Raw genomic sequence first — 26,309 nt, forward strand, 5'->3', positions numbered from 1 at the left:
AAAGAAATAAAACAAGTCAAATATCGTTGAAATTTTTGTTAAAGACCCGAGCGGAGCCGGTGCGGGCCGCTAGTATTGTAATAAAGGTGAGAGTAATTCCTTATGTGTCCCTTCCTCAAAGCTTCTTGATTCTACAAGCGCATCGGAACATCAAACAAGCTTTAACGAACAATTGCATTCTGACCCGGACACGGAACGCGTTCGTCAATAAACCGGACATGACGTAAACACGTATCGAACACACGGCGGGGTGCCGTTTGACAGATGCTGTCAATCCTTGCATGATAAACTAGACTTAGAATACACGGCCGGTACAGCTAGCTGTGACTGACCGACAGGAATGATGTTTCATTGTTGGCACAAAGCCATTGCTACGGATTGTCTTGATGAGACTATGGCATGTCCACTTTGGTTTACATTTCACGACTATATCCTGCTGGTTTCAGCTCTTTGGCTTTATTCACGTCTACTGACGAAGATAAATAAATCTTCACTTACCATCGAGTCTCTCCTTTCCGTTGAAGTACCACACGACCTTGGGCTGTGGTTTTCCTTCTCTCACGATACAGCTGATGTTGATCTTTGTTCGCTCCAGAAGCGGTCCGAGGACCTCACCGTCCACTAGGATCTTCCTCTCTCCCGTTATCAGCTCCACCGCCTTAGGCTTGACTGAAAAAAAAAACAAAATTGATTAGTTTCTACTGTAATTTTTTGAAGAGTGACCCAGTTAGACTCTTTGCTGGTAGACATCATACAACACAAGATATTTGACAGATGCCTGAATTACGCTTACGACATTTTCAAGATAATCTTGCATATATACAAGTTCCGAACAACAACATTCCGACCGACAGTCTACCGAGAATTATCACCCGCTCGGTGAAAGATCTTCCTTTCTTCGTAAATCTACAGCTCTTTAAGTTAGAAATACCATCGAAAAGTCCAACTGCCATTTAGGCCATTTAGGACACCGGTGACCCACGTGGTCTCTTAGAAATAGATACTGGTAGGACCTCTTGTGTGTCCGCGTGGGTAGGTACCACCACCCTGCCTATTTCTGCCGTGAAGCAGTAATGCGTTTCGGTTTGAAGGGTGGGGCAGCCGTTGTAACTATACTGAGACCTTAGAACTTATATCTCAAGGTATATCTCATAAAAAATCCTGCATTCACAGATGACGAGTAGCGTAAGCAAATGTCATTTGCATTCATGAAGTGGTGTCCACGGGCATCTGTAATCAGTTAAGAGGAAATGCGGGCTTCTTTTAATACACGTGAGGGCTCTCCCATGTTTCTCCACCATTGAATCATATGATCTTTATTAACCGTTGTCGTATCCCTCGTATTCTTTTTTGAATCTTTTATTTTCACTTGTAGACAGACGAGCATACGGCCCATCTGATGGTGAGTGGTTATCGTCGCTCATGGACGCAGTAATGTAAGGGTCAGAGCTAAGCTGCCTACCGCCTGTTAAGTGGTTACAGGAGCCCATAGACATCTACAACGTAAATGCGCCACCGACCTTGAGATATAAGTTCTAAGGTCTCAGTATAGTTACAACGGCTACCCCGCTCGTCAAACCGAAACGCATTACTGCTTCACGGCAGAAATAGGCAGGGTGTTGGTACCTACCTGTGCGGACTCACAAAAGGTCCTACCACCATTAGTTACGCAAATTACAATTTTTCGGGTTTGATTTTTAATAAGCAATGTTATTCCGTAACCGTGGAAGTCAATCGTGAACTTTTTTTTTTAAATATACTCTCTATTATAAGATTTGGCCACGCTCTCAAACTACGAACTAGCCTGCACATAGTTACAGGTATTAACGACATAAAAGAAACATAGCACAGGAAAAAAGTTGCCATCAGCAAATATCTAGATGAATAATTTGTAATCAGTAATATTTTCATCCGATTTCAGCTTAATTTAAAACAGAATGCACTGTTTAATTACGCGAGGTCTCATTAACTCCGGTACTGAATCACAGATGGCGCTGTTAATGAACTTACGGAATTGCGATGCGCTCGACAGTACTCATTTCGAAGTACCGTTGGAAAAATAGTTTGGATTTTTTTTTTGAAATATATAGTATCTACAGTTGCAAGTAGTACCTACATTGTTTTCGGAATAATATTGATTTAAAATGAAAAAAAAGGTGTAAAATCATAAATCCTGTTTTCTATTGTGACAAAAAAAAAGGTCTCCATATTATAGTAGGTAATGAATATTAGTTACGATTTAACTTTTCGCGTTCAACTTTATATCTATTTTCTATCGTAAAACCATTGGAATTTAGAGAAGAGGATGGCTATGATACAGCGCAATTTTAACTTTGACCTATGTTTTAAGATAAATGACTTTTTTTCTTTTTTTATTGCTTAGATGGGTGGACGATCTCACAGCCCACCTGGTGTTAAGTGATTACTGGAGCCCATAGACATCTACGACGTAAATGCGCCACCCGTTTAAAGTGCTGCCCTCTTTTGTCAGGTACCCATCACTACAATACAAATAAATCTTGATTACTGTCTCGTATATGATTGACATCATAATTCAATAGACAACCTGACAAGACTGTTTACCCATCCTACACTAGATGGAGCGTGACGATTGAATAATTACAATTTGATGTTTAAAGGCTGCGTGGTAAAGTACATTATTCTATTTAATATAAATCCTTAACTTATTTTACTAATTATCTCATTTACACGGCGGGGTCTATTAATTCATTCGATTACAGAGCTGTAAACCCCAAATCGAATTACCAATAATAAATCGGTAGCGTCAACAATAAAAGTTATATTATTTTTCAACTTTTCTTTCCGCTAGTACTTGTCAGAACTCGCGGCAATCAAGTCAAAGCTTTACGAAATAACTCTCCTTGTTTGTATTGATTTATAGAATCGAATGTACTCAGACTATAATGTGATTGGGTTTTATGTAATCACTTGTAAATACCGGCCACGTTTCGCAGTGATTATTATATACATATGTAAGTATGCAATACTGATATGTGGAAACGGATTGCGTAGCTCGTATCCCATCACCATCACCAGATATCGTACGTCAGTGGTACAATACCAGAAATATGTTTTGTAGATCAATAAAAAGTACTTTTACGATGTAATCTTGGGTGCATTATTTTCATGTTATTATTTCAAATATTTCAAAAAGTTTTCGTGGTCCCCAGACGAGTGAGATATTATTCGTTGACATTTTAATATTATCTGTAAATGAAAAGTTACAAATTTCAGTGGTGAAACAGGAGGCTTGGTTTGGCTTAAAGTTTTCAGATGATAAGTTCGATATTTGGTAACCAAATAGTTTCGGGACGTGGAAACTTCTTGTTGTAAATAAAGTCTTCGAGTACTGTATCTCGAGCGGGAGCCAAGAGTTGTCATAAAAAAAATTGTCATGAGATTTTTGTCAGAGATTTATTAACACCATTAATTTTATGTATATTTTTGAGTAACCGTTTGAAATTTATAATAATATATTTAGAACCACTTGTACTATCTTAAAGCTCGACAAAATCTTTCCTGAAGTACCACCAACAGCTTACAAAGTTTCAATTCAAACAAACATTTTTGAAATAATAATATGATCATAATAATTATCATTAATAATAATCACCCTTTGTTATTCATGATTCTTTATCAATTTTGTTTCTAAAAGATTTTTAATCTTCCTGAAGATCATACTGACTTGTCAATATGAAACAAATTTTTCGCCAAGAATAGGGGCGATCAGCTATGAGCCAAATATTTGGAAATTAAATAAATAAAAGGTTTTGGGTTTAAGGGTGCCGAGTGTTAAAATACCTTTATCCAAGGTGCCTGACCGGGAAAGGAATGCAACGCGTACTACGGTAGGTCAACCAACATGGTTTTTTTTTTATTGCCTTTGTAGGTAGACGATTATACGGCCCACCTGATGGTGAGTGGTTACCGTCGCCCATGGACTTCAGCAATGCCAGGGGCAGAGCCAAGCCGCTGCCTACCGCTGGTTACCGTACCGGGAATCGAACCCGAGCCTCCTGGGTGAAAGCCAGGTATCCAGTTATCCAGGATAAATATATTGTGGGCAGAATTTCTAGTAATAATAAAATTATTATTTTCTATTTAGTTTTGCGTTAGCTTTTAATGTAGGCGATATATAAATGGAGGCAATTAATTAGGGGACATCTTAAATTGGCTCAAGAAACTTTACGAGCGGCTTATGAAAACGAGAATCACAGATGCAAATGATAAGATCTATATCTGTCTACCCCCGAAGTCTTAGGTCGCGAATGTGAAAGCCACAAACTCTCGTCTAAGTCGTTGAGTTATTAAAGAAAACATTACTGTATCAGATTTAATTAATTTAAAATACGGATCGCTGACTTTTAATTAACTTTGTGCATCAGATGTTTATCGGCCGACTTTAGGGATGGGACATGGTCGACATCTCGTTTTTACCATCGCACCGCCCGCCACCGGAGTAGAGTTCATCCATACTACCTGGAGCCTCTGCGGTCATCCACAGTGCGTTTCCAGAGATCTTTTTTGCCACGTACCATCCGGCTATGGAATGAGCTCCCCTCCACGGTGTTTCCTGAGCGCTATGACATGTCCTTCTTCAAACGAGGCTTGTGGAGAGTATTAAGCGGTAGGCAGCGGCTTGGCTCTGCCCCTGGCATTGCTGAAGTCCATGGGCGACGGTAACCACTTACCATCAGGTGGGCCGTATGCTCGTCTGCCTACAAGGGCAATAAAAAAAAAAAAAAAAAAAAAAAATATAGTCTACTTATATGTTTAACTATTAAATGTGTACTGTTTTTTTTAATAAACTAGATGCAAAATTGACTGCAGACACGTGTCTGTATCCGTAATCATACTCTGACGGTGTACTTAAGACAGGATGGGCATCCGATTGTACTGAGAATATGAGAGATTAGGATTATGTTCACTCTAGCAAGTAGGATAAAGAAAAAGTAAGTAAATGTAGTATTCTTCTGTAGAAAATCATACTGCTGCCAATAAAATAAAGGAACGAATGCTCTAGAATTTAACAGAGAAAGCTTTTGCTTCGCGGTAGAAATAAGTCAGTTTTTTTTTTATTGCTTAGAAGGGTGGACGAGCTCACAGCCCACCTGGTGTTAAGTGGTTACTGGAGCCCATAGACATATTCAACGTAAATTCGCCGCCCACCATGAGATATAAGTTCTAAGGTCTCACTATAGTTACAACGGCTGCCCCACCCTTCAAACCGAAACGCATTACTGCTTCACGGCAGAAATAGGCAGGGCGGTGGTACCTACCCGCGCGGACTCACAAGAGGTCCTACCACCAATGTAAATGTGTGTCAGATAGCGAGAGATTGCTACCTTAGCTACTAAATTTCGGAATATCGGGTTACAGAGAAGCATCAGCACTTCTTCTTCGCACATCTTCTAATTGGCTACCAGAGCTGAATGCATTCCGCAATGTCGATAGATAACTAAATAACAACACTATTAATTACTATCTTTGCTGTGAACTGTAAGAGAGTTTGTGCGAATGTTACTTTGTACTTTTCAAAGGCTTTGAGGAGAGAGCTTTTCATTATATCGATATGTCCTGATAGAGCTTTTTTTTATTTTTGAGTGGAATTTATCGGGTGATTTTTCTATTTTGACATCAACGTAACCATATTGCGGAAACTTAGAGAACGAAATAATGTTTTACTCTATTAATATTGTACTTTTCAAAGGCTTTGAAGAGAGAGCTTTTCGTTATATCGATATGTCCTGATAGGGCTTTTTAATTTTTGAGTTGATTTTATCGGGTGATTTTTCTATTTTGACATCAACGTAACCATATTGCGGAAACGTAGAGAACGAAATAATGTTCTACTCTATTAATATTGTACTTTTCAAAGGCTTTGAAGAGAGAGCTTTTCATTATATCGATATGTCCTGATGGAGCTTTTTTATTTTTGAGTGGAATTTATCGGGTGATTTTTCTATTTGAACATTAACTTTACCATATTGCGGAAACGTAGAGAACGAAATAATGTTCTACTCTATTAATATTATTGATAGAGCATATATCCTACCTAATGGCATCATGTGATGTAATGGTGGTATAATGATGTTGGGATTTATTGGGGATCCACATGGGTTTCTTTCTTGGGCTAAGCAGTTCCGGCTTGAAGAGTGGGAGAGATTTTGACGCTGTGCGTCAAGGTGGGTGGTATTTAGTTTGCGAGGTCTAAAGGCTTCGGAAATTACTCAAGACCTGATGGACAGTTTCTTAATTCGTCGAGATAACAATAAAGAAAGCGTTTAATGATACGCTTTTGAAGTTGTCGTGGCCTAAATTTGAAACCGAAATTCACGCAAGACCACAATATACACTTTTTTTTCTGGTATGGAGTCGAACCTCACACGAGGTGTACACGCTTAGGGCTCGCAGGATATAGGTGAAAGAACAGCATACCCTACCGCCGCTGTGGTCCTGTATTAATGTATATCAGGACAGCTTTGACCGATGATAAATCGGTAACCTCTCCGAAGGTAGTCTCCGACGTACCGATAAATAAATAAATATTTACTAACAATCACGCCACGTTAACTGGTCCCGTGATAAGTTCGTAAAGAACTTGTGTTACAGGTACCAGATAACGGAAATAAATGTAAGATTTTTTATTATACACATACATATATTTAATATACATCCATAACCCTGGAAAAGACATTTGTATTTACCATACAAATATCTTCCCTTGGCGGGATTCGAACCCGCGACCCCCTTGTGTAGTGACCATGTCACTTACCACTACACCAGACAGCCGTTTATATATTTTTAACAGATTTAAATGCGAAATCAGACCTTTCTGCTTTTAATTTAGCATCACTAAAACAATATTAACGGTACCTACCTACTCATGAACAAACGAGACGCACGTGAAAGACTTAATAAATGCGAGCTGTCAAATCTGACAGGTATTGCGGTAGCGTGACAGCTGTGAAATTACGCGGGAGATTCGACGTAAGTTTGTAAATATGTTTTTTTTTAATATATTTGCGTTTTCTTTCTGCCTGCGGTTTTGAATGTTTATATTGAATGGTTTAGGTAAATTTTTTTACACCTTGGGTTATGTTATTGGAATTTTAGTGCGGATCCCTAATTTTTTTTTTAAATACATATTATAATTTTTTTTAAAATAAATATTATATTTTCTTTTCTTTTATTGTTTTCTTTTATTGCTGTGTAAGGACACACTTAGTTTTAAGAAATAACTTTTATATGGATTACTACAATATAATTACTAACATTTATATGGATTTTTATCTGAAATAAAGAATTTAATAATAATAACAATAATAATATAACCTATGTCACTCGACAATAGTGTAGCTTACAAACAGTGAAAGAATTTTTGAAATCGGTTCAGTACTTTCGGAGCTTATTGAATACAAACAAACAAATCTTTACTCTTTATATAATAATACTAGCGACCCGCCCTCGCTTCGCTTCGGAAACATTAAAACACGCATGAAACCAAGAAAAAAAAATAAAAAATAAAAATAAAAAAAAGTAGCCTATGTTCATCAGGGACAATGTCGGCATCTAATGGAAAAAGAATTTTTCAAATCGGTCCAGTAGTTTCGGAGCCTATTCGAAACAAACAAACAAACAAATCTTTCCTCTTTATAATATTAGTATAGATTAGTATAGATGTAGATTTAGTTTGTCGTATTCATTTGCCACTTCAGATCAGGTAAATAGATCTCTCGTTATATACCAATCGCATACATTAATTCAACAAAACCGATCCACATTAAACTGTCATCGAGCCCGGCGCCATGACACTACAGAATTGGCGCGAAAACTGACGTTTCGCTGACATCTGTCAGTTGCGGCGCGTTTATGAGGCTCGCTATTTGTCAAGCGCGTTTGTAATTGTAGTTCGGCTTTGTTCGTAGGCGAATGCTTCTGACGTTAGATAAAGTGTTTACGGGTATTGTTGTAGAAATATCACGAGTTGTGGTAATTCATTAATTGTTCTATAAAATTCAAATTCACTGGTAATAAAAATCACCGGTATTGCATAGATAGCAGACAAGTTTATTTAAAAAAAAAAAAAATGTGTGGTGTCGTCGGACACCGGATAGCAATGAAGTTCCATTCAATTTTATGTTCTATTCGAGGTATAAAGAAAATAAAACTGGAGGTTTTGCAACAACCCACGGTCATTCAGTAACGTGCGAACTTATTGTGGTACACTTCATTCACGGTTGTTTGCCTATGAGTTAGTGTATTGCGCAAACGAACGCTCTGAGATCGTGGTCAATGAATGATAAAAAAATATGTTATTGTTTGTCCGTTATTACTAGTCGTAGACTGTGTGCATTACTAATAAAAATCTTACGTTACGGACGTTTTTTCCCGGTTAGGGTACCCCTCCGCGTCGTCCCATAAGGAACTTCATTCCAATAACTCTTAGATGAATCTTATAAAATAGCTTTGCAAAAAAAATTTGTAATGCGTCTGGCGTTTTCATTAAACCAATCTCCGGCTTGTGAGCTATGTACTTCATCGATAGGCCACAGGTAATAAATAGCCAGGATCGAAAAGTTACTTTTCAATATTAGCTTAGGGTCTTTGAAATCACAGACACAACTTGTGCAAATATAAACATGCGGAAATTAAAACCCTTCAAATATGCGGACAAAAACGAGGAATAATGGAGCTTTTTGTGTACCATAGCTTCATTGTTTGTGGTTAGTGTTACTCCTACCATAGACCCTGGCTTCAGTTCTGCCACAGACCCTTGCTAAAAATATCTTCTCTATCTAAAAATAATCGATCGGACCGAAACAACCTAAAAAAAGTATTCAACGAATACTTGAAACTTTCTAAAAGCTCCCCGAAAAACTTTCTAAGCTAATAACATATTCCACTCAAGGTAAAAAAGAAACTTTTATGAATACACAATACTAAATTCGATACAATAAGCTCCGAGTCTTAATATAAAGCTTTTGACGATTTAGGGCTCAATTCAAAGATGATACAAGAAAAGTTATATTACCGAGAAAAGAAGATCTTGGATGTTTTATTCAAAGATTAGTCAGTAAGGTGCTTAAAGCGTATTCACACGCAATGTCACCTATCCGTCCAGGCGTAACTGGAATAGCCCCTTACGCTACCAGCAAATAGGTAGAGGAAAAAAAAGATGTGTCGTGCCGTGGGACACCGGATAGGAACGAAGTTCCTTATTCCTTATTATAAAAATATTAATTTTACGTTCTATTCGAAGTATAAAGAAAATAATTATTCGGATATACATTTTTTATTATGACTTTTTTATCTATATCTATACTAATATTATAAAGAGGAAAGATTTGTTTGTTTGTTTGTTTCGAATAGGCTCCGAAACTACTGGACCGATTTGAAAAATTATTTGTCCATTAGAAGCCGACATTGTCCCTGATGAACATAGGCTACTTTTTTTAAATTTATTTTTATTTTTTTTATTTTGGTTTCATGTGTGTTTTAATGTTTCCGAAGCGAAGCGAGGGCGGGTCGTTCATAAAAATAAAAATAATCGCATGGGTCAACCACTCCGCAGTGCAATGGAGCAGCCTCGCCCTGGGGGAACCGCGATTCAGGAATTGTTGAATTAACGTGCAGCGACATCTGTTGATAACAAACTAAATAGAAAAATCTACGTTACGGACGTTTTATCCCGGTTAGGGTACCCCTCCGCAGCGTCCCATAAGGAACTTTGTTCCAAAAATGAAATATTGATAATGTCAACATTCGTTAGTTACCAACGGACAAGTAGTGGCTGGCGATTTTGAGCAGGACCACACTCGGTATAGGCTTATGGACAACATTTGCCTCATGTTTGCCTGTATCACGTGGTCCAATGTTTGATTTCGAACTGAAGTCGTCGTGGCCTAAAGGATAAGACGTCCGGTCCATTCGTATCTAGCGATGTACCGGTCTTCGAATCCGGCAAGCAAGTACCAATTTTTTTAATTAAATACGTAGTTAACAAATGTTCAGGATTGACTTTCACGGTGAAGGAATAGCATCGTGTAATAAAAATTAAACCCGCATGGTGGTAGGTCAGGTCATCTTGTGAGTCAGTACGGCTACCCCACTCTTCAAACCGAAACGCATTACTGCTTCGCGGCAGAAATGGGCAGGTTGGTGTTACCTACCCAATCGGACTCACAAGAGGTCCCAACACCAGATGTCTATGTGCTCCCATACCCACTTAGCATTATCCTCGTTAAATATATTCATTCTCCGTGCATTGCATGATATACGATTTCACTGTTACGTCAGTTAGGGACGGCATTATGCAATGTGAGCATAAACCACAGTGAAATGCGTTTTGTTCTTTCATTTTAGGCTTACTTTAAATTCTCACACAACGACAAGACGCACGGCAATATCAATGACTAGCTGTACCCGTCCGCTTCGCTGGGCATTTAAAATTAACATTATTATTTCTCACCCCCACAAAGATTCTCATCATTAACGGCCCCGCAACTGGTGTAGGGAGTCCAAAACTCATATAAATATTAGCCTATACATTAAATACATGTATTTTCTACATCGATACCAAGTATCAAGTCAATCGGATGCACGGTTCAGTAGTTATAACGGAACATCTGTAAAAACCACTGTAGATTTATATATTAGTATAGAGTATAGATTTGAAAACGGTACGCGGGTTCATGTTAAAATACTTTCGGTAATACGGTATATATCTATTTACTGTATGTATATATTTTCTATAATAATGTATTGTCAATGGTACACCGCAACATACCTACAATATTTTTATATGTTCTAGAACTTCTCTAAATTAAACGGTTGTCTGGAAGAGAAAGCTTTTAGCGATAAGACCGCCTATTGTAGAAATCTATCTGCTTTTTGACTGTTTTTGAATTTAAATTATGTTTTGGTGTACAATAAAGTGTATATTTTATCTCTCACTCTCTTTCGTTTTAAGAAACATCTTTACAAAGAAAGTTGCAACACGATTCTTAATGTAGGTTTTGGGTAACCCTCGGCTAAGCCACTTTCTACTTTCGCGTAATCCTTTGATAATTCGTGCAGAGTTCGTGAATGAAAAAAAAAGTTCGGTAAAAAACAGATTAGGAAGGGGCGGGGTGGTTGGGGGGGGGTGGTCTTTGTTTGAAAATTGTTTTGATTACATCATAACAATTTAAAGTGAGGGTGAAGACTTTTTTATTGCTTAGATGGGTGGACGAGCTCACAGCCCATCTGGTGTTAAGTGGTTACTGCAGCCCATAGACATCTACAACGTAAATGCGCCACCAGCCTTGATATATAAGTTCTAAGGTCTCAGTATAGTTACAACGGTTACCCCACCCTTCGAATCGAAACGCATTACTGCTTCACGGCGGAAATAAGCAGGTCGGTGGTACCTACCCGTGCGGACTCCCAAGAGGTCCTACCACCAGTGATTACGCAAATTATAATTTTGCGGGTTTGATTTTTGTTACACGATGTTATTCCTTCACCGTGGAATCAATCGTGAATATTTCTATTTGACTGGTAATAAATTCTAAATGGAAATTCATTTTATAAAAAAAATAAAGAATTCTATTTAAACGTAGGTACATTCATTTGTTAATTGTTTTTTTTTCACTACACTTGTATATTTTGAATCAATATGTACACGATAAAAATACGAGTAATTACGGTATAGAGTTTCTTCGCAGTAGCAATGGCGCACAAACGGCTCGTAACATTAATGACGTGTACCGAGTGAACACTACAAACAGACGCACGACTTGTTATTGATTTGAACGCTACAGTCATTGAAATTTTGATATAAAAATGAATACTGTGGTTACCGATTATATATATACTAGAGGTCCCGCAGTAGTCGAAATTCGACTATAATTAATTCGAATTGTAAGTTTGTACACTATTATTATTCTATTTTCAAAGACTTATACTTCTATACCTAATCATAAATTTCTATAAAAAAATATGAATGAAGACAAACAATATTTAATCTATTCTCGATTTGACCACAGACGTCAAGAACAAAAGTTTGACAATAAATAGTATGCATGCGTGTGTGCGTCAAATGCATGGTATGTAGTGTGTGTAATGTTTTCTTTATTGATTTGATGTATCTTTTATGCATTATTTTAAAAAAAATATTAGCATTGTGCACTTCTTCTCTATATTCTCTATAAGTGTGGAAAATTTCACACTCCTCCGTCCGCGCAATTTACGTAAAAAGGGATACAAAGTTTTTGCTTCACGTATTAATATATATTAACAATGCAGTGCAATCCAAGATTCTTCGATATTTTGGACACGTATCGCGACGGTCAGCAGAGTCTATCGAGAAACTTGTTGTTCAGGGTAGGGTCAATGGTAAGAGATCGCGTGGACGAATCCCCATGCGCTGGACTGATCAGGTGAAAGACCTTACTGAAACCCCACTTAACGAGTGTGTGCGCCAGGCCTCGGTTCGCAAACTATGGAAAACATCTGTCAAGGCTTTAATAAGCAATAATTCCCATGACCACGACTGCTCTGCCAAGAGCAACCGATTATGATGATGATGATTATGATTGAAGGATTACTAGTGGCTCGGAGGCCTTTCCAGTTTCACCAGGTTACGTGGGCGAAAGCTCAGCCAGGAGTGGTGGGATTTGCTAACGGCTGCCCAAGCGTGTCTGAAAGAGACCTAACAACTCAAGAGAAACTGCTTCGCGAATAAATCTACTACCGGATCGGAATCGCGACCCGCTGAGAAGATCCGGCGAGAAATTCAGCAGGCTGATGCATAGGTGCCAAATATAATTTTTATCAGCATTAAAAATGTTTTGATCACTTAGTTATACAGATGTAGGGATACAACACATAAGTTGGAATGAGTTTCAAAATCCTTTATCCAAGGTTTCTCTCGAAGCGACAGAATTTGTCTCCGGTAGAGTTACGTTTTCGGAAGTAGCACGCGAATCGGAAACTAGAATAAAAAAGCCTTCTCCAACATTTTCAAGGCGCTCCAGTGAACTCAAAGCATGTTCTGAAACTGACAAACAAATTTGTTCTTTATTAGCAACAACATAGAGTGCTAGAGCCTAAACTAAGTTTCAACATTTTTATCGTCCTTTCAAAGTTTCACTTCAATATCGAAAGTTCGGTAAGCGTCCTTCGTTTTGCCAAAAATTTTATTATTTGTCTTTAAAACTTAACTTAAATATTTTCAGCTGCAGTTGTGAAGTTTGTAGCTACATATAGCCTTGTCCGTTTGAATGGATATCAAACATTGTAACGTTCGAAGCAATTTCTTGGCTGTTGCTATAGCAACGGTGATGTCATCTCCCGTACACTCCATTGAATTCGATATCTGATGATTAGCAGGTCTGATAGAATGTAGCGACTGTAGTGGTATTCAAATAATAATAATAATAATAACCGAGAACAAATCACGCACGGTCATCACAAAGTAAATGCCGCCACCCACCTTGAGATATGAGTTCTAAGGTCTCAGTACAGTTACAACGGCTGCCACACCCTTCAAATGGCAGATATAGAAAGGGCGGCGGTACTTACCCGTGCGGACTCACAAGAAGTCCTACCACCAGTAAAGTACTATCAAGTTGCTGCCTACTGCTGAGGACTCTACTCTAACTTAATTTAAAGATACGTCATAACGCTCGCAGATGGTTAACAATAGAGATAATTACGGCACTAGCCACTTAGGTCCTAACACGGCGTGGTTTGATCTTAAATAATGACTTTGTCTTACCAGTTTTCAATTTATCCCAGAAAAAACATACGAAGCAAAAGTTGCTTACAAATTCTCTCGTAAAATATATGGAACGAAGTTAAATAATATAAAGGAAGTGAGTTTATCGCCCTCCCCTAATTACTGAGGCGAAACTGTCCAAACTTTAGGACAGAAGGCCGACAGCCTGACATTGTGGATGAATCTGAAACGGTTTTTTTTCTATTTATTAAAGGCAATTGAAAACCTGTTGTAACTTGCTCAGACTGTACGGCCAGTATTTGAAAAGAAATGCGGTCCATCAATCTGTTACTTATTTTATTTACAGATATGGGCACGATGATGGTACTCATATCAGTGATGGCTCAGATGATACCCCACTATTACTGGTATAATCTATATTTTAATACGTGAAGCAAAAACTTTGTATCCTTTTTTACGAAAATTGCGCGGACGGAGGAGTATGAAATTTTCCACACTTATAGAGAGTATAGAGAAGAAGTGCACAATGCCAATATTTTTTTAAAATAATGCATAAAAGATACATTAAATCAATAAAGAAAACATTACACACACTACATACCGTGTATTTGACGAAGTTTGTGATTATAGAAGTATAAAATACAATCATAATAGTGTACAAACTTACAATTCCAATTAATTATAGTCGAATTTCGACTACTGCGGGACCTCTAGTATTCAGAGCACGGTCCAACCCATGCTGACGTGAATCTGTCTTTTACGACACTCGAGTGTAAATAATTTTACATAATACATAAATTCATGGTCAATCCAAAATGCACGGAAAAGTTTTTAATATATACATCGTTTTGAAATCGTAACATTGCGGTTTCCCGGAACTTTAGATACGTGGTCATAAAATTAATTTTAAAACAACATAAACTCGACATGGAAGTAAATCGAAGTCCGGTTAATGAAAACTAGAAGTAGTGGGGCCACGAAACATGCGACGTCCATGAATTGAGGCGTAATTGGGTTATTTATATCAGGATCTATTCTATAAGATCTGCATCATGATTTGAAAGGTAGTTTTATTATTAAAAGTAACAATTGCAAAAAAATGTTGTTTAAGAAAGCGAAGATCGTGATTCCCCTTTACCTTTTGATTGCCTTGCAACTACCTCGATCACAGGTGACATGTAACTGAATTTGGATGAAAAAGCTACGACGGTTGAGTCGGACCAATGTTATGAGCTGTGACTTCTGTCTTGTTTCCTTTCTAGTTTATCAGTATCAATAACTCTCCATAAACCTGGGCCTATGCCCACAGATTCAGATATTCCAAGCGATCTGTAGGGATGATTTTATCCACAATTCGAATACCCCTGCTCTGTATGGATTCAAATGGGAGTAGCCGGTATATGGCAGCCCTAACCCAGACATAGGAGCAGCACGCATTCCGAGACCGGAGACCTGGGTTTTGTAGAGCACAAATATTTACATTCCAATCACACCAATATTTTCTACAGGTTTTAGGGAAACTCTTTGAAATTGTGGTGCTAGGACAAAGCAGTCATTCTTCGCATAAAAACCTGTGTGGTCAAAAAGTTGAATTAAATTCATATTAATCATTATTTTCGCAGGAAATAGAAAATTTTTCACTTCAGTCACAAGTTTTGATCATTTTCTTGAACCATATTTCGAGAAGAACTCTGATAGGCCGATTTAAAGCGCATCCCCAGTACCATCATTCGCGTTGTAATGCCTGCTATTGAAGGATAGCATATCATTGATATGCAGGGCTCAAAAAGTTTTTGTATAGCTTCATAGATGCGTTAAGTTTTTTCAAATTTAAACAACTTTTGCAATTCAGATCCTTAAAAATTTGCTCTCAGTATTATTCAATAAATCAATCTCTCTATAAACGTTGTTCAAGTAAGTCGGATTACGTTTTTTTTATCGCTGAGGCTTACAGTACGTATGGTGGATGCGGTGATATATTATTTTCTCTATTCGACTAAACTGATGGGTATTATCATCGTTCGTTGGGTCGTTCCGTCAAAATCGGTATACTTCATAATGTTACTATATACATCATGCATAATTAGCTTTTCTGAGCATACTGATTAAATATATCAATGCACTAATCTTGATAGCGACTTGGTATTGTCAGCGTTCATATGTCCGACGACGTTCATCAAATTCCACCAAGTGGGCCATTTAATTTTGTTAATCCTTTATAGTTAACAAAATAAATATTTATATCACAATTCACAAAATATGAATTTTAGGCCCTAGATTGTTACAGAATATCCAGTAAGCCATTTATTTTCCATTTTTATTTGTTATGGTACCGAAACTGTTCGATCGTGCGTTCTGATTTGAACGCTGTGGAGGGGACTTAAAACGTAAATTGAACGCGAGGCTTGACTATGTATATTTACTTTGTTGTCTAAAACATTTGGGTTGTTGTCTGTTTTACTAGCATTCGGGATAAAATAACTAAACATTGTCTTAAAACTTTATTACTACGTTGTTCTCTTCTCTAAATAGCCACAAATAGTACAGCGCGTTTCGCTCGCTCTTTTAATGGGCACACTTGTAAGTCCCTCGCTTCATTTAGCGGACATAACTACTGTACTCCGAACTGAAGCTAGCCAATGTTATTGCTCCAACTTACCACCAAGTTTCATGTTTTGCTTACTCTCCTCAATATTGCCAAATTTAATTAAGCGTACATCTCTGGCTCTCCGTTATCTGAGCTATGTTTTATTATCTGTGTTATTTTAAATAATTTCAGTATAGCGTGGGAATGAGAGTTAAGGTGTTGTGAGACCACGTACAGAGAAGTGCAGTGTGTACAATGCGATTCAAATAAGAATAATCGCGTCAATGACTTCGATCTGTAAAACTCTATAGCAAAAGTATGGACAGCAACAAAAAATTTTATTTTATTTCTTTCAACACCTTGAATTTGAGCCATGCTATACGAAGGCAGAGCCTAATTGATATAAAAAACAAACGACCAAAGTCCTATTTAATGTACCAATTATATATTCCCTCGGCTTCGAGGTGTTGAGACTACCAGCCTACAATTGTGACTGATCATGTTTTTTATTATCGTTATTGTGTATTGTATCAATAAGTAAATTGATTAGATTGTATTGTTCTACCCACTCATGTAAAGCTTTCCTTCTTTAAGAACCGTTAGCTGGTAGATAACTCAATTGTTGAGTTGAGCTCGCCATTTTTATATCTTATCGCAATTACTCTAATATTAACTGTGTTTATAATAAAAAATAAAGAATAATTAGGAGTAGGTATGGTATTTAGTAACAGGAAGGTTGGCAGACAAAAATGTGCGCCAACTAGACACAGTAATCGATAAATTAACCCTCGAAGCCATAGCCTCAATCACAAAAGACGACAGGCAGATAGAGATTAGCAGGCATGTCAGATGTCTAGAAAATGAATACTGGCAGCGAGAGTTAATAGAAGACGATGATAATTCTACCAACATACAACCAATGGAATATTTTAATGACCTAAAGTTTGGATTGTATGGATGTATGGTATTTGGATGAATTGTAAAGGCGACGATCATGATCATTGGTCAAGCTGTGGGATGAGTGGATTCGGCGAACGTGAGGTTTTGGGTTAAAAATAAATATTATTTTTAAAATACCTATCTTTTTTACTGACTTTACCTATATTTTTCGATTTGACAGCTATGACGTCACAATATGGCATAGGCCCATGCACATCCTTATTTGAAACGCATTGTAACGCGCGGTGTGCTGAAATACTGATATGAATGATAGCTGGTGGATGAGAGCTTAATAGCGGGTGGATGAGAGCTCAGGAGCGAGTGTCGTGAGACCAGGTGTGTGACGCACGAAGCATAGACGCACACAAAAGAGTATAATCTCCAACGAAGGATATAATCACAGTTGAGTGGATTGTATTATTAATCAAGGAGACATTAAAATAATTCCCGAATCACAAACGACCCACATCACGTTGGCAGTTTAGCACCTAATTACGCCTTATACATGCCGGGACACCCTTACCTTCTAATTAATATGTAGGTTTGTGAGTTGGTTTTTAATTAATAGCTTCTGACGTTTGAGAGTAAAAGCAAAAGTTTTATTTACGCTTAATTTGGTACACTTTCACACACGGTATGTCGTTACTAAAGTTTTATTGGTGGTAGGACCTCTTGTGAGTCGGCACGGGTAGGTAGGTACCAACAACCCGCCTATTTCTGCCGTGAAGCAGTAATGCGTTTTGGTTCGAAGGGTAGGGCAGTCGTTGTAAAACTATACCGAGATCTTAGAACTTATATCTCAAGGTGGGTGACGCATTTACGTTGTAAATGTCTATGGGCTCCAGTAACCACTTAACACCAGGTGGGCTGCGAGCTCGTCTACCCATCTAAGCTATAAAAAAAGCAATGTAAGGTCATATGAACATGTCATTTTACTCCATACTTTTTGCTGTTTATGGACAGTGACAATGGCCAGGGAATGGCAATGTCAGTTCAGCGGTATCAAGTCGTGACTTGCGCAAGCTTCATAGTGTTATGCATCGTTATCATCATCCTAAAAGAGAAGAATAAAACACACATGCTGGTAAAATGCAAAATCTTTGTATTTAATTGACTCCTATGTAATGCTCTGCTGAATTTTGTGAAATTGGTGGGAAAATTGGCATAAAACTGTACGGCATAGCTCATGTTAAGGCATTATCAAAGTACATGTCACAACGTGAGTGCCATTACCCAATTAGATATATAAGGCACAATTGATGGACTGGTCTGCATTGGAAAAATTGCTGTTCTACACGTGATAGCTTCGCGACAAAAACTATTACGCTTGGATCTTGCGACATGCGACATGGTTGGATAGACTGGCCCAAGGTGTGGTCATCTATAGTAATATTATAAAGAGGAAAGATTTGTTTGTTTGTTTGTTTCGAATAGGCTCCGAAACTACTGGACCGATTTGAAAAATTCTTTTTCCATTAGAAGCCGACATTGTCCCTGATGAACATAGGCTACTTTTTTTTTTTTTTTTTGGTTTCATGTGTGTTTTAATGTTTCCGAAGCGAAGCGAGGGCGGGTCGCTAGTTATTAATAATTTTATTAACCTATTGCATAGCTTTTATCGAGGGCTTTGAGCACGGCGACCGAATTAAGACATTCCGTAACGAAAATGAAACCTAACACCCCCACTACGCCTACCATGTAGCTCGCGTTCAACACATTCACACGTTGCGCTTGTGTAGTGCTTGTGAATAAGCACGCAACGTGACGTCGCACTGCATGCGCATCATGAAAAGTCTGCCCATCTCTCTCTTGCGCTAGTTTAGCTTATGAGTGTGAATGGGACAGTTAATAAAATAATAAATAAATAAATAAATATTTACTAACAATCACGCCACGTTACTTGGTCCCGTGATAAGTTCGTAAAGAACTTGTGTTACAGGTACCAGATAACGGAAATAAACGTAAGATTTTTATTAAAAAACATACATATATTTAATATACATCCATAACCCTGGAAAAGACTTTATATTTATCATACAAATATCTTCCCTTGGCGGGATTCGAACCCGCAACCCCCTTGTGTAGTGATCATGTCACTTACCACTACACCAGACGGCCGTTTGCTTAATGTTTTGCTTTTGTTAATGTTTATAAATTATATAGCGTGATCTCATTTTATTATTGTTTTAATATTAAATCATTATTGTCTAATTATAATTGCACAAGTTGATAAAAAATGCTGTGCAATAGCTTTACCGCGGCAGTCCCCGAGTGTCACACGTGTTTTTTTACAAGCTTTATATTAGCTTCACTTGTATGTATGTTTGTAACTGACTCCTTTAGACGCGATTTTGACCCGCTTTAAACAGCCAGATTTCATTCAAGCTTTGTAGATTTATCAAAGACCGAAAATAATTCAAAATAAAAAAAAAATTGAAAAAAAAAAGTTGGTAAAATTGAAATTCAACAAAAAAATGAAAAATAAATTATAGTTTAAAAAAAATTAAAAAACACGCTTTATATAAAATTCTACTAAAAAATAGAAAATAAAAAGTGTGGGGTGCATGGTGTTATTAGTTATAAATATTTTTCTGACAGATATGAGTAGAAGAACTATTATTTCAATAATATCTTAAAAAGCACTCCACGGTTTTTTTACAATAAAATATAATTTTTTTACACTCTTTTCAATTTAAATTTATTAAAATTTATTTTCAAATTTTTAGTTGAATTTTATATAGAGCGTGTTTTTTAGTTTTTTTTTAAACTATTATTTATTTTGTTTTATACTATTATAATATAGCAGTGTGGTGTATGCGGAACTCCGTAAAATAACTATTTCCGTTTCGATACATCAAAAGCAAGTGCTTCGAAACCACAAATATATAGTTTCCATACAATTTGCTCTCGATATTTCAAGTTGCAGTGTACCCGGGGCGTGGTTCTTATTTATTTATTGCTTAGTCTGGTTGGCTGCGGTCCAGGCTAGATTCAATGACACGTACATATCCAGAATTCTAGATTTTCGAATGGGATTTTTGCGTTTAAACTCGATGTTCTGTTAGGACGTCCGATATTTCAATGATGCGCTCGTATTTTATAGATGTTATCTAAAATCTAAGACGAGACGAGAAACAAGTGTTTGGTGATATCTCTGCTTTTTTCCCAACCTATTCGCTGGCTATTCTAGCTACGCCCGGACGTGTGGGTGAGCTCACGGGCTCAACCTGAGAGAATTTGATAACAGTAACCCTAGCAAGTGCTTCGCAGAATCTACCACCGGAATCGCGACCCATTAAGAAGATCCGGCGATAAGCTCAGTGGGCTAATCTCTGCCAATAGTAACGTTCATGAGAGCCGATAAAGATATTATTAAAAATGTATGTTTCTAGAACAAATATCACCAGTCTTTTGGCCGTGGAATAAGCAACCCAGGTTATCTGATGATTACCCACTATGAGCTATATGCCTTGGTCAACTTCCTTGGATTTTTGGGAGTTGAACATATTATTAAAAAATACTCAAAGGCTTGGTCTCCTGTTTCTTATTGTGTTATTTACGAATCGAATCCCGATTAAGTGATATAGGTCTCATGGTCACTAACAACACCAATAAAAGTATCTATGTATGAAAATAAAGCTTACGTGAGCTTACGGCGAACCTGATTGTGTCTGATGCTGCCATCAGCTTGAGGTATTCGAAGGCTTGATTGTAATGAGATGGTTATTCTACTTTTCACACATGAATGTCTCATGACAGTAACAGAGAGAGCAGTAATATTTATTCTAATTTGGAAGAGGTATTTAGATAAAATTTGTCAGATTTCTCTTTATTACCCGACGCTTATTAACTTCAACGCAGAAGTCGTTTGTAAATTTTCAAATACTATTCCAACAAATAAAAAACATCTCGTTAAAATGTAGTGAATTGTTATTGCGAGTCGACTTGGTACCATCATTATACGATTGATATCAATATCGCACATTTATACTCTACGATACGATTTAGCTATTATAATATTTAAATAATATTATTGCTTGGCTTCTGAGTTTGGATAAATTACGTAGAACTTCAACGTTTCTTACGCTGAGCCAACAACATTGACTTGATTCAATATAAATAAATAAGTGAAATTAAAAGAGAAACAAATAAGGAATTCATTCGTATGAATTTCAATTAAATTTCACATTTCAATTTATATGAAATCATGTTTTCAAAAGCAAGGCGGTCAGTGCAGTGAAATATCCGTCGATTCTTGAACGAAAATAAATTATTTGAAGTACATAACTCCAAATAGTGGTACACGGTATTATCAGGGAAGATAAATTGTGATGCTATTTTAAGCATTGTTAAATAATCTAACGCTTATATGTACGTGACTATTTAAATTACTACTAAATTACGTGATGCTAAGAAAACACAGTTATCGGATGCTGGCTACTGAGTGCTTTTAGCCCATAGACATAGGCTATTGAGTTTCTCGCCGGATCTTCTCAGTGGGTCGCGTTTCCGATTCGGTGGTAGATTCTGCGATGCACTGCTCTTGCTAGGGCCAGTGTTAGCAACACTCTCGGTTTGAGCCCCGCGAGCTCACCTACACGCCAAAGCGAAGCTGAAATAGCCCCTCAAGGCTAGCAAGCATAGGTAGGAACACCTGATGTCCTAACTCTGCAGCGATATTTAATATGCATCTGTTATCTTAACTGGCAACTGACCAACAACTTTACTAGCTGGTTTATCGTTTTATGTTCGAAAAAAATATCGTGTCCGATATCGTGTCGTAGCTTCTAAACGCTCCAGAGCCTATAATGAGATGCCTCCATATCGGTGTCGTCAAAGAGAAGCTACCACAATTATGTTTAGCATTCAGTCTCTGCCTACCTCTCATTTGCATAGGTTTGATGATCTTCAACTTCCCTTTTTAACTTTATGCGCAAATATTAAAATGAATGTTTTTTTTATATTTTAATATTAAAAAGAGATTATTTAATGTTAATGTTATTCCAAAGACGTGGCCACATCAAAGACATCGGTATTACGGTGTTTATAATTTTCTTACTTCGCTTGGTTGGTTTGAATTCGCTCTTAAAATACAGTAGGGCCTTGTACTGGTAGGTTTGGTCATATGTTTGTGTTTAAAGGGACAACCCTGAGCAACTTTGTGCAGATACACGACTCGAGGGGTGTGACGTCATCTGCGCTCTCACGACTGCGAGTACCGGTGAATCACTACTAGAGTCCAGGGCTGTTCGTCAATAGAAATTGTAAGTACTTTTAATAAAACTTACTATCTAAGAGCCTTCCGTGTTTTTTTTAATGCTTAGATGGGCGGGCGAGCTCACAGTTCACCTGGTTTTAAGTGGTTACTGGAGCTCATAGACATCTACAACGTAAATGCGCCACGCACCTTGAGATACAAGTTCTAAGGTCTCAGTACAATTACAACAGCTGCCCCACCCTTCAAACCGAAACGCATTACTGCTTCACGGCAGAAATAGGCAGGGTGGTGGTACCTACTCGCGCGGACTCTCAAGAGGTCCTACCACCAGTAATAACGCAAATTATAAATTTTACCGTGTTTCACTGGTACATGAAGTATTTTACTACCGGAAATGAAAGCAGTCAGATTAGACGTTTTTTTTTTTAAATCAGCAAAGGGATTTTGAAGCGATGCCATCTAAAATTTGTGGCTTAAAAAATTATAAGATAAGTAAATGGTTTTTTGCCTTTAATAGATTCAGATTTGATGAAGAATACATTTTATTAGTATTATTGAGAATATTAATATTTTTTATTTATATTAAGACTAGCTGACCCGGCAGAGTTCGTAGCGCCTCAATGGATAAATAAAAGAACTAAATTTTTGTATAAAATAAACTTAAAACAAACAAAAGGAATCCGTCCGACGGGGGACACATTATAGGAAAAACAAAATTGTTATTTTTATTTAATTCCGAGCATTTTCATATTTATCTATCCTTTAAACCTTCTTTGGACTTCCACGAATAATTCAAAACCAAAATTAGCCAAATCGGTCCAGCCGTTCTCGAGTTTTAGCGAGACTAACGAACAGCAATTCATTTTTATATTTATTCATTATTAATGTAATTCGTATTTTTCTTTTGTACTTTTACACGCTTTGAAAACTACTGTTAATTTTCTAGTAAATTCCTTACTCTTTCAGTGCTTTCCTTAAGACACTTACGGAAAGAAATAAGACTTAACGTAATATTGTAGTTAACGTTTAATACATTTTTAACCTAATCAAACCCGCAAAATTATAATTTGCGTAATTACTGGTGGTAGGACCTCTTGTGAGTCCGCACGAGTAGGTATAACCACTCTGCCTATTTCTGCCGTGAAGCAGTAATGCGTTTCGGTTTGAAGGGTGGGGCAGCTGTTGTAACTATACTGAGATCTTAGAACTTATATCTCAAGGTGTGTGGCGCATTTACGCTGTAGATGTCTATGGGCTCCAGTAACCACTTAACACCAGGTGGGCTGTGAGCTCGTCCACACATCTAAGCAATAAAAAAAATACATTTTACCGGAGCGGACTCACAAAACGTCCTACCACCAATATCAAGGTCCAGCCGTTCTCGAGTTTTAGCGAGACAGCAATTCATTTATATATATATAGATAGATAGATAAAGTGTAGCCTGTGTCTGTGGTGACAGGTAATTTTGTGCAAACTACATGTGGAGAAATTTAACAGAAAAGCAAATTATTTTCGGGGCTCCCAGCGAAACTAGAACTTTAACATAAACATCTAGACATTAAACATTAAAAGACAGATTTATACGCCGAAGCTAGTATTCAAATTGGATTGGATCCAAGCCGCAGAACTATCGAGTATCGAGACACCGATAAATGAGGGAGCCGCCACGAGATGGAGAAATAACATCTTCACAACCTACCCTAAGCGTGGACAGAGATGTTTTTAAGGGCCAGGGACATCCTACAGGCATCGTAGGAGAAATAGAGGAAAAAAGAATTACAACTTAACACTGTATTTATCACTTAGAGCACTTAAAACACTCAACAAACACTTCAATTCGCTTCTTCCGCTTCGCTTCAGATGATCCATTCGCTGTTTCGCCTCGAATAGTTCCGATTACTCACTGACTGCGTGCCATCCCTGCAACGATTTCATAGCCACATCCCTAGAATTATCGAAAGTATTCCAAACGTTTCGAGTATTGTGTTTGCACTATCTAACAATAGATGGCGTTACTCTTACCGGCGTAACATATTTTGTTAATTAATCCTATTTCAACGAAATAAAATGCAGTCCAATGCAATTAAATCATCAATGCAGTCCAATGGAATTAGTTTAACTACTAATAGTGTTTGTTTTTTTATTCAGAATAAAGTTCTTTATTTTGAACTAAATAGTTTTTAAAATTTGATATGGTTAGTGACATTGAGCGAAGTGTTACACTATATTAATAATTTCATCTTTCAGTCCTCTAAAGTATAAGAAGCCCGTTGTACTCGTATAGATCAGATTTCGCAAGCAAGGTCCACAAGTGCGTACCTGGCAGTTGCCTGGTTGGTAGGCAGTGGCTAGGCTCTAACTAAGTCTATAAGCGATGCTAACCATTAACCATCAGGTGAGCCGTATAATCATCTGCCTTTGAGGACAATAGAAAAAACCCAATACACATTATCTAATGTCCTCCACAATGAAAAATTGTGTAATAAAAAAAAACAAAGTCGTAAAATTTATTAATTTATATCTACACTAATATCTAATATATAAAATTCTCGTGTCACAGTTTTCGTTTCCATACTCCTCCGAAACGGCTTGACCGATTTTGATGAAATTTTTTGTGCTTATCCGGTATCTATGAGAATCGGCCAACATCTATTTTTCATCCCCCTAAATGTTAGGGGTAGTCCACCCCTAAATTTAATTTTTTATTTTTTAGACATTTTTTTTTGTTTTTATTTTTTTATGATACAACATACAAAAATACATATAACCATAAATTTTCACCCCTCTACGATCAACCCTTATTTTTTATTTGTTAATTAAAAACTAAATTTTTTTGCAAGAATTTTGTTTTTATTTTGTCATGACTTAGAATAAAAAATTTCATATTACTCTGAAATTTTCATCCTCTACGATCAACCCCTATTTTTTATTTGTTAATTATAAATTTTAAATTTTTTGCCAAGATATTATTTTTTATTTCGTCATGACTTAAAATAAAAAAAATATATTACTCTCAATTTTCACTCTTATACGATCAACCCCTATTTTTTCATCCCGATTTTTATTTTTTTTATTCTATGCACAGATCCGCAATAAGGTTGCAAGATGGCAATCAAATATTATAATTGTAATATGATAAATTGTTATTCAGAGTTTATAATTTCAAGTTCCTTTAATTATGATTTTTTTTTAATTCAATTTGATCTCCTGCCCTCGCCGGTCGACTACTGATCAACTATCAATCGATCAGTTATCCCTGCCAGGTGTCACCACTCATCCAGCAAAGTAAAATCACGTAGTAGGGATGAGGACGAAGCCGGTCTCCTGTCTTACTCACTATACATTTTTCAGCCATGTTTCTTTGGTTTTATTTGTGTATCAATAGTATGTTCAGTAGGTCTGAGAATCGGCTACTATCTATATTTCATACCCCTAAGTGATAAGGGTTGTTCACCCCAAACATTTTTTTTTTATAATTTTTTTTTTGGTTATAATGAGGTATAGTCCCCAGCGCGTAACTTGGCAAGAGTCGCTAGATGCGCAGAAGTCGTTTTTTAGGTCTCTTTGGTTGTCAAGCGGAACACGGGGAAAGATGTAGCACCGTTCCGAGCGCGCGATTGGTGAGTCAGTCGACTCTCCCCTCCCGCACCGCGTCCACGTTCCGTTCGCTCCCGGTTACACATGTGCCTACTAAAGTTGTAGGAACCCTTTGTTTATATTGAGTTTTTGTTACGAGTTGTTATTATTATTTTAAATTTAGTTTTTGTTACGAGTGTTATTGTTTTAAATTTGTTTGCAATGGCAGGACCAAATACCAATG

General features: G+C 37.1%; 1 protein-coding gene across 2 annotated transcripts in view; it reads right to left on the reverse strand.

Annotated features, from left to right (window-relative positions):
• Nucleotides 1-26,309, reverse strand: part of LOC101737333 (hemicentin-1) — a 421,872-nt gene that overhangs the window by 100,094 nt on the left and 295,469 nt on the right. For both annotated transcript variants that reach the window (XM_062675692.1, XM_062675691.1), the window contains exon 5: nt 499-669. In XM_062675692.1, coding sequence (XP_062531676.1) covers nt 499-669 — 171 coding nt within the window. The remainder of the gene's footprint in view (nt 1-498; nt 670-26,309) is intronic.

The sequence above is a fragment of the Bombyx mori genome, chromosome 24, assembly GCF_030269925.1.
Source record: "Bombyx mori chromosome 24, ASM3026992v2".
In the NCBI taxonomy this organism is placed as follows: Eukaryota; Metazoa; Arthropoda; class Insecta; order Lepidoptera; family Bombycidae; genus Bombyx; species Bombyx mori.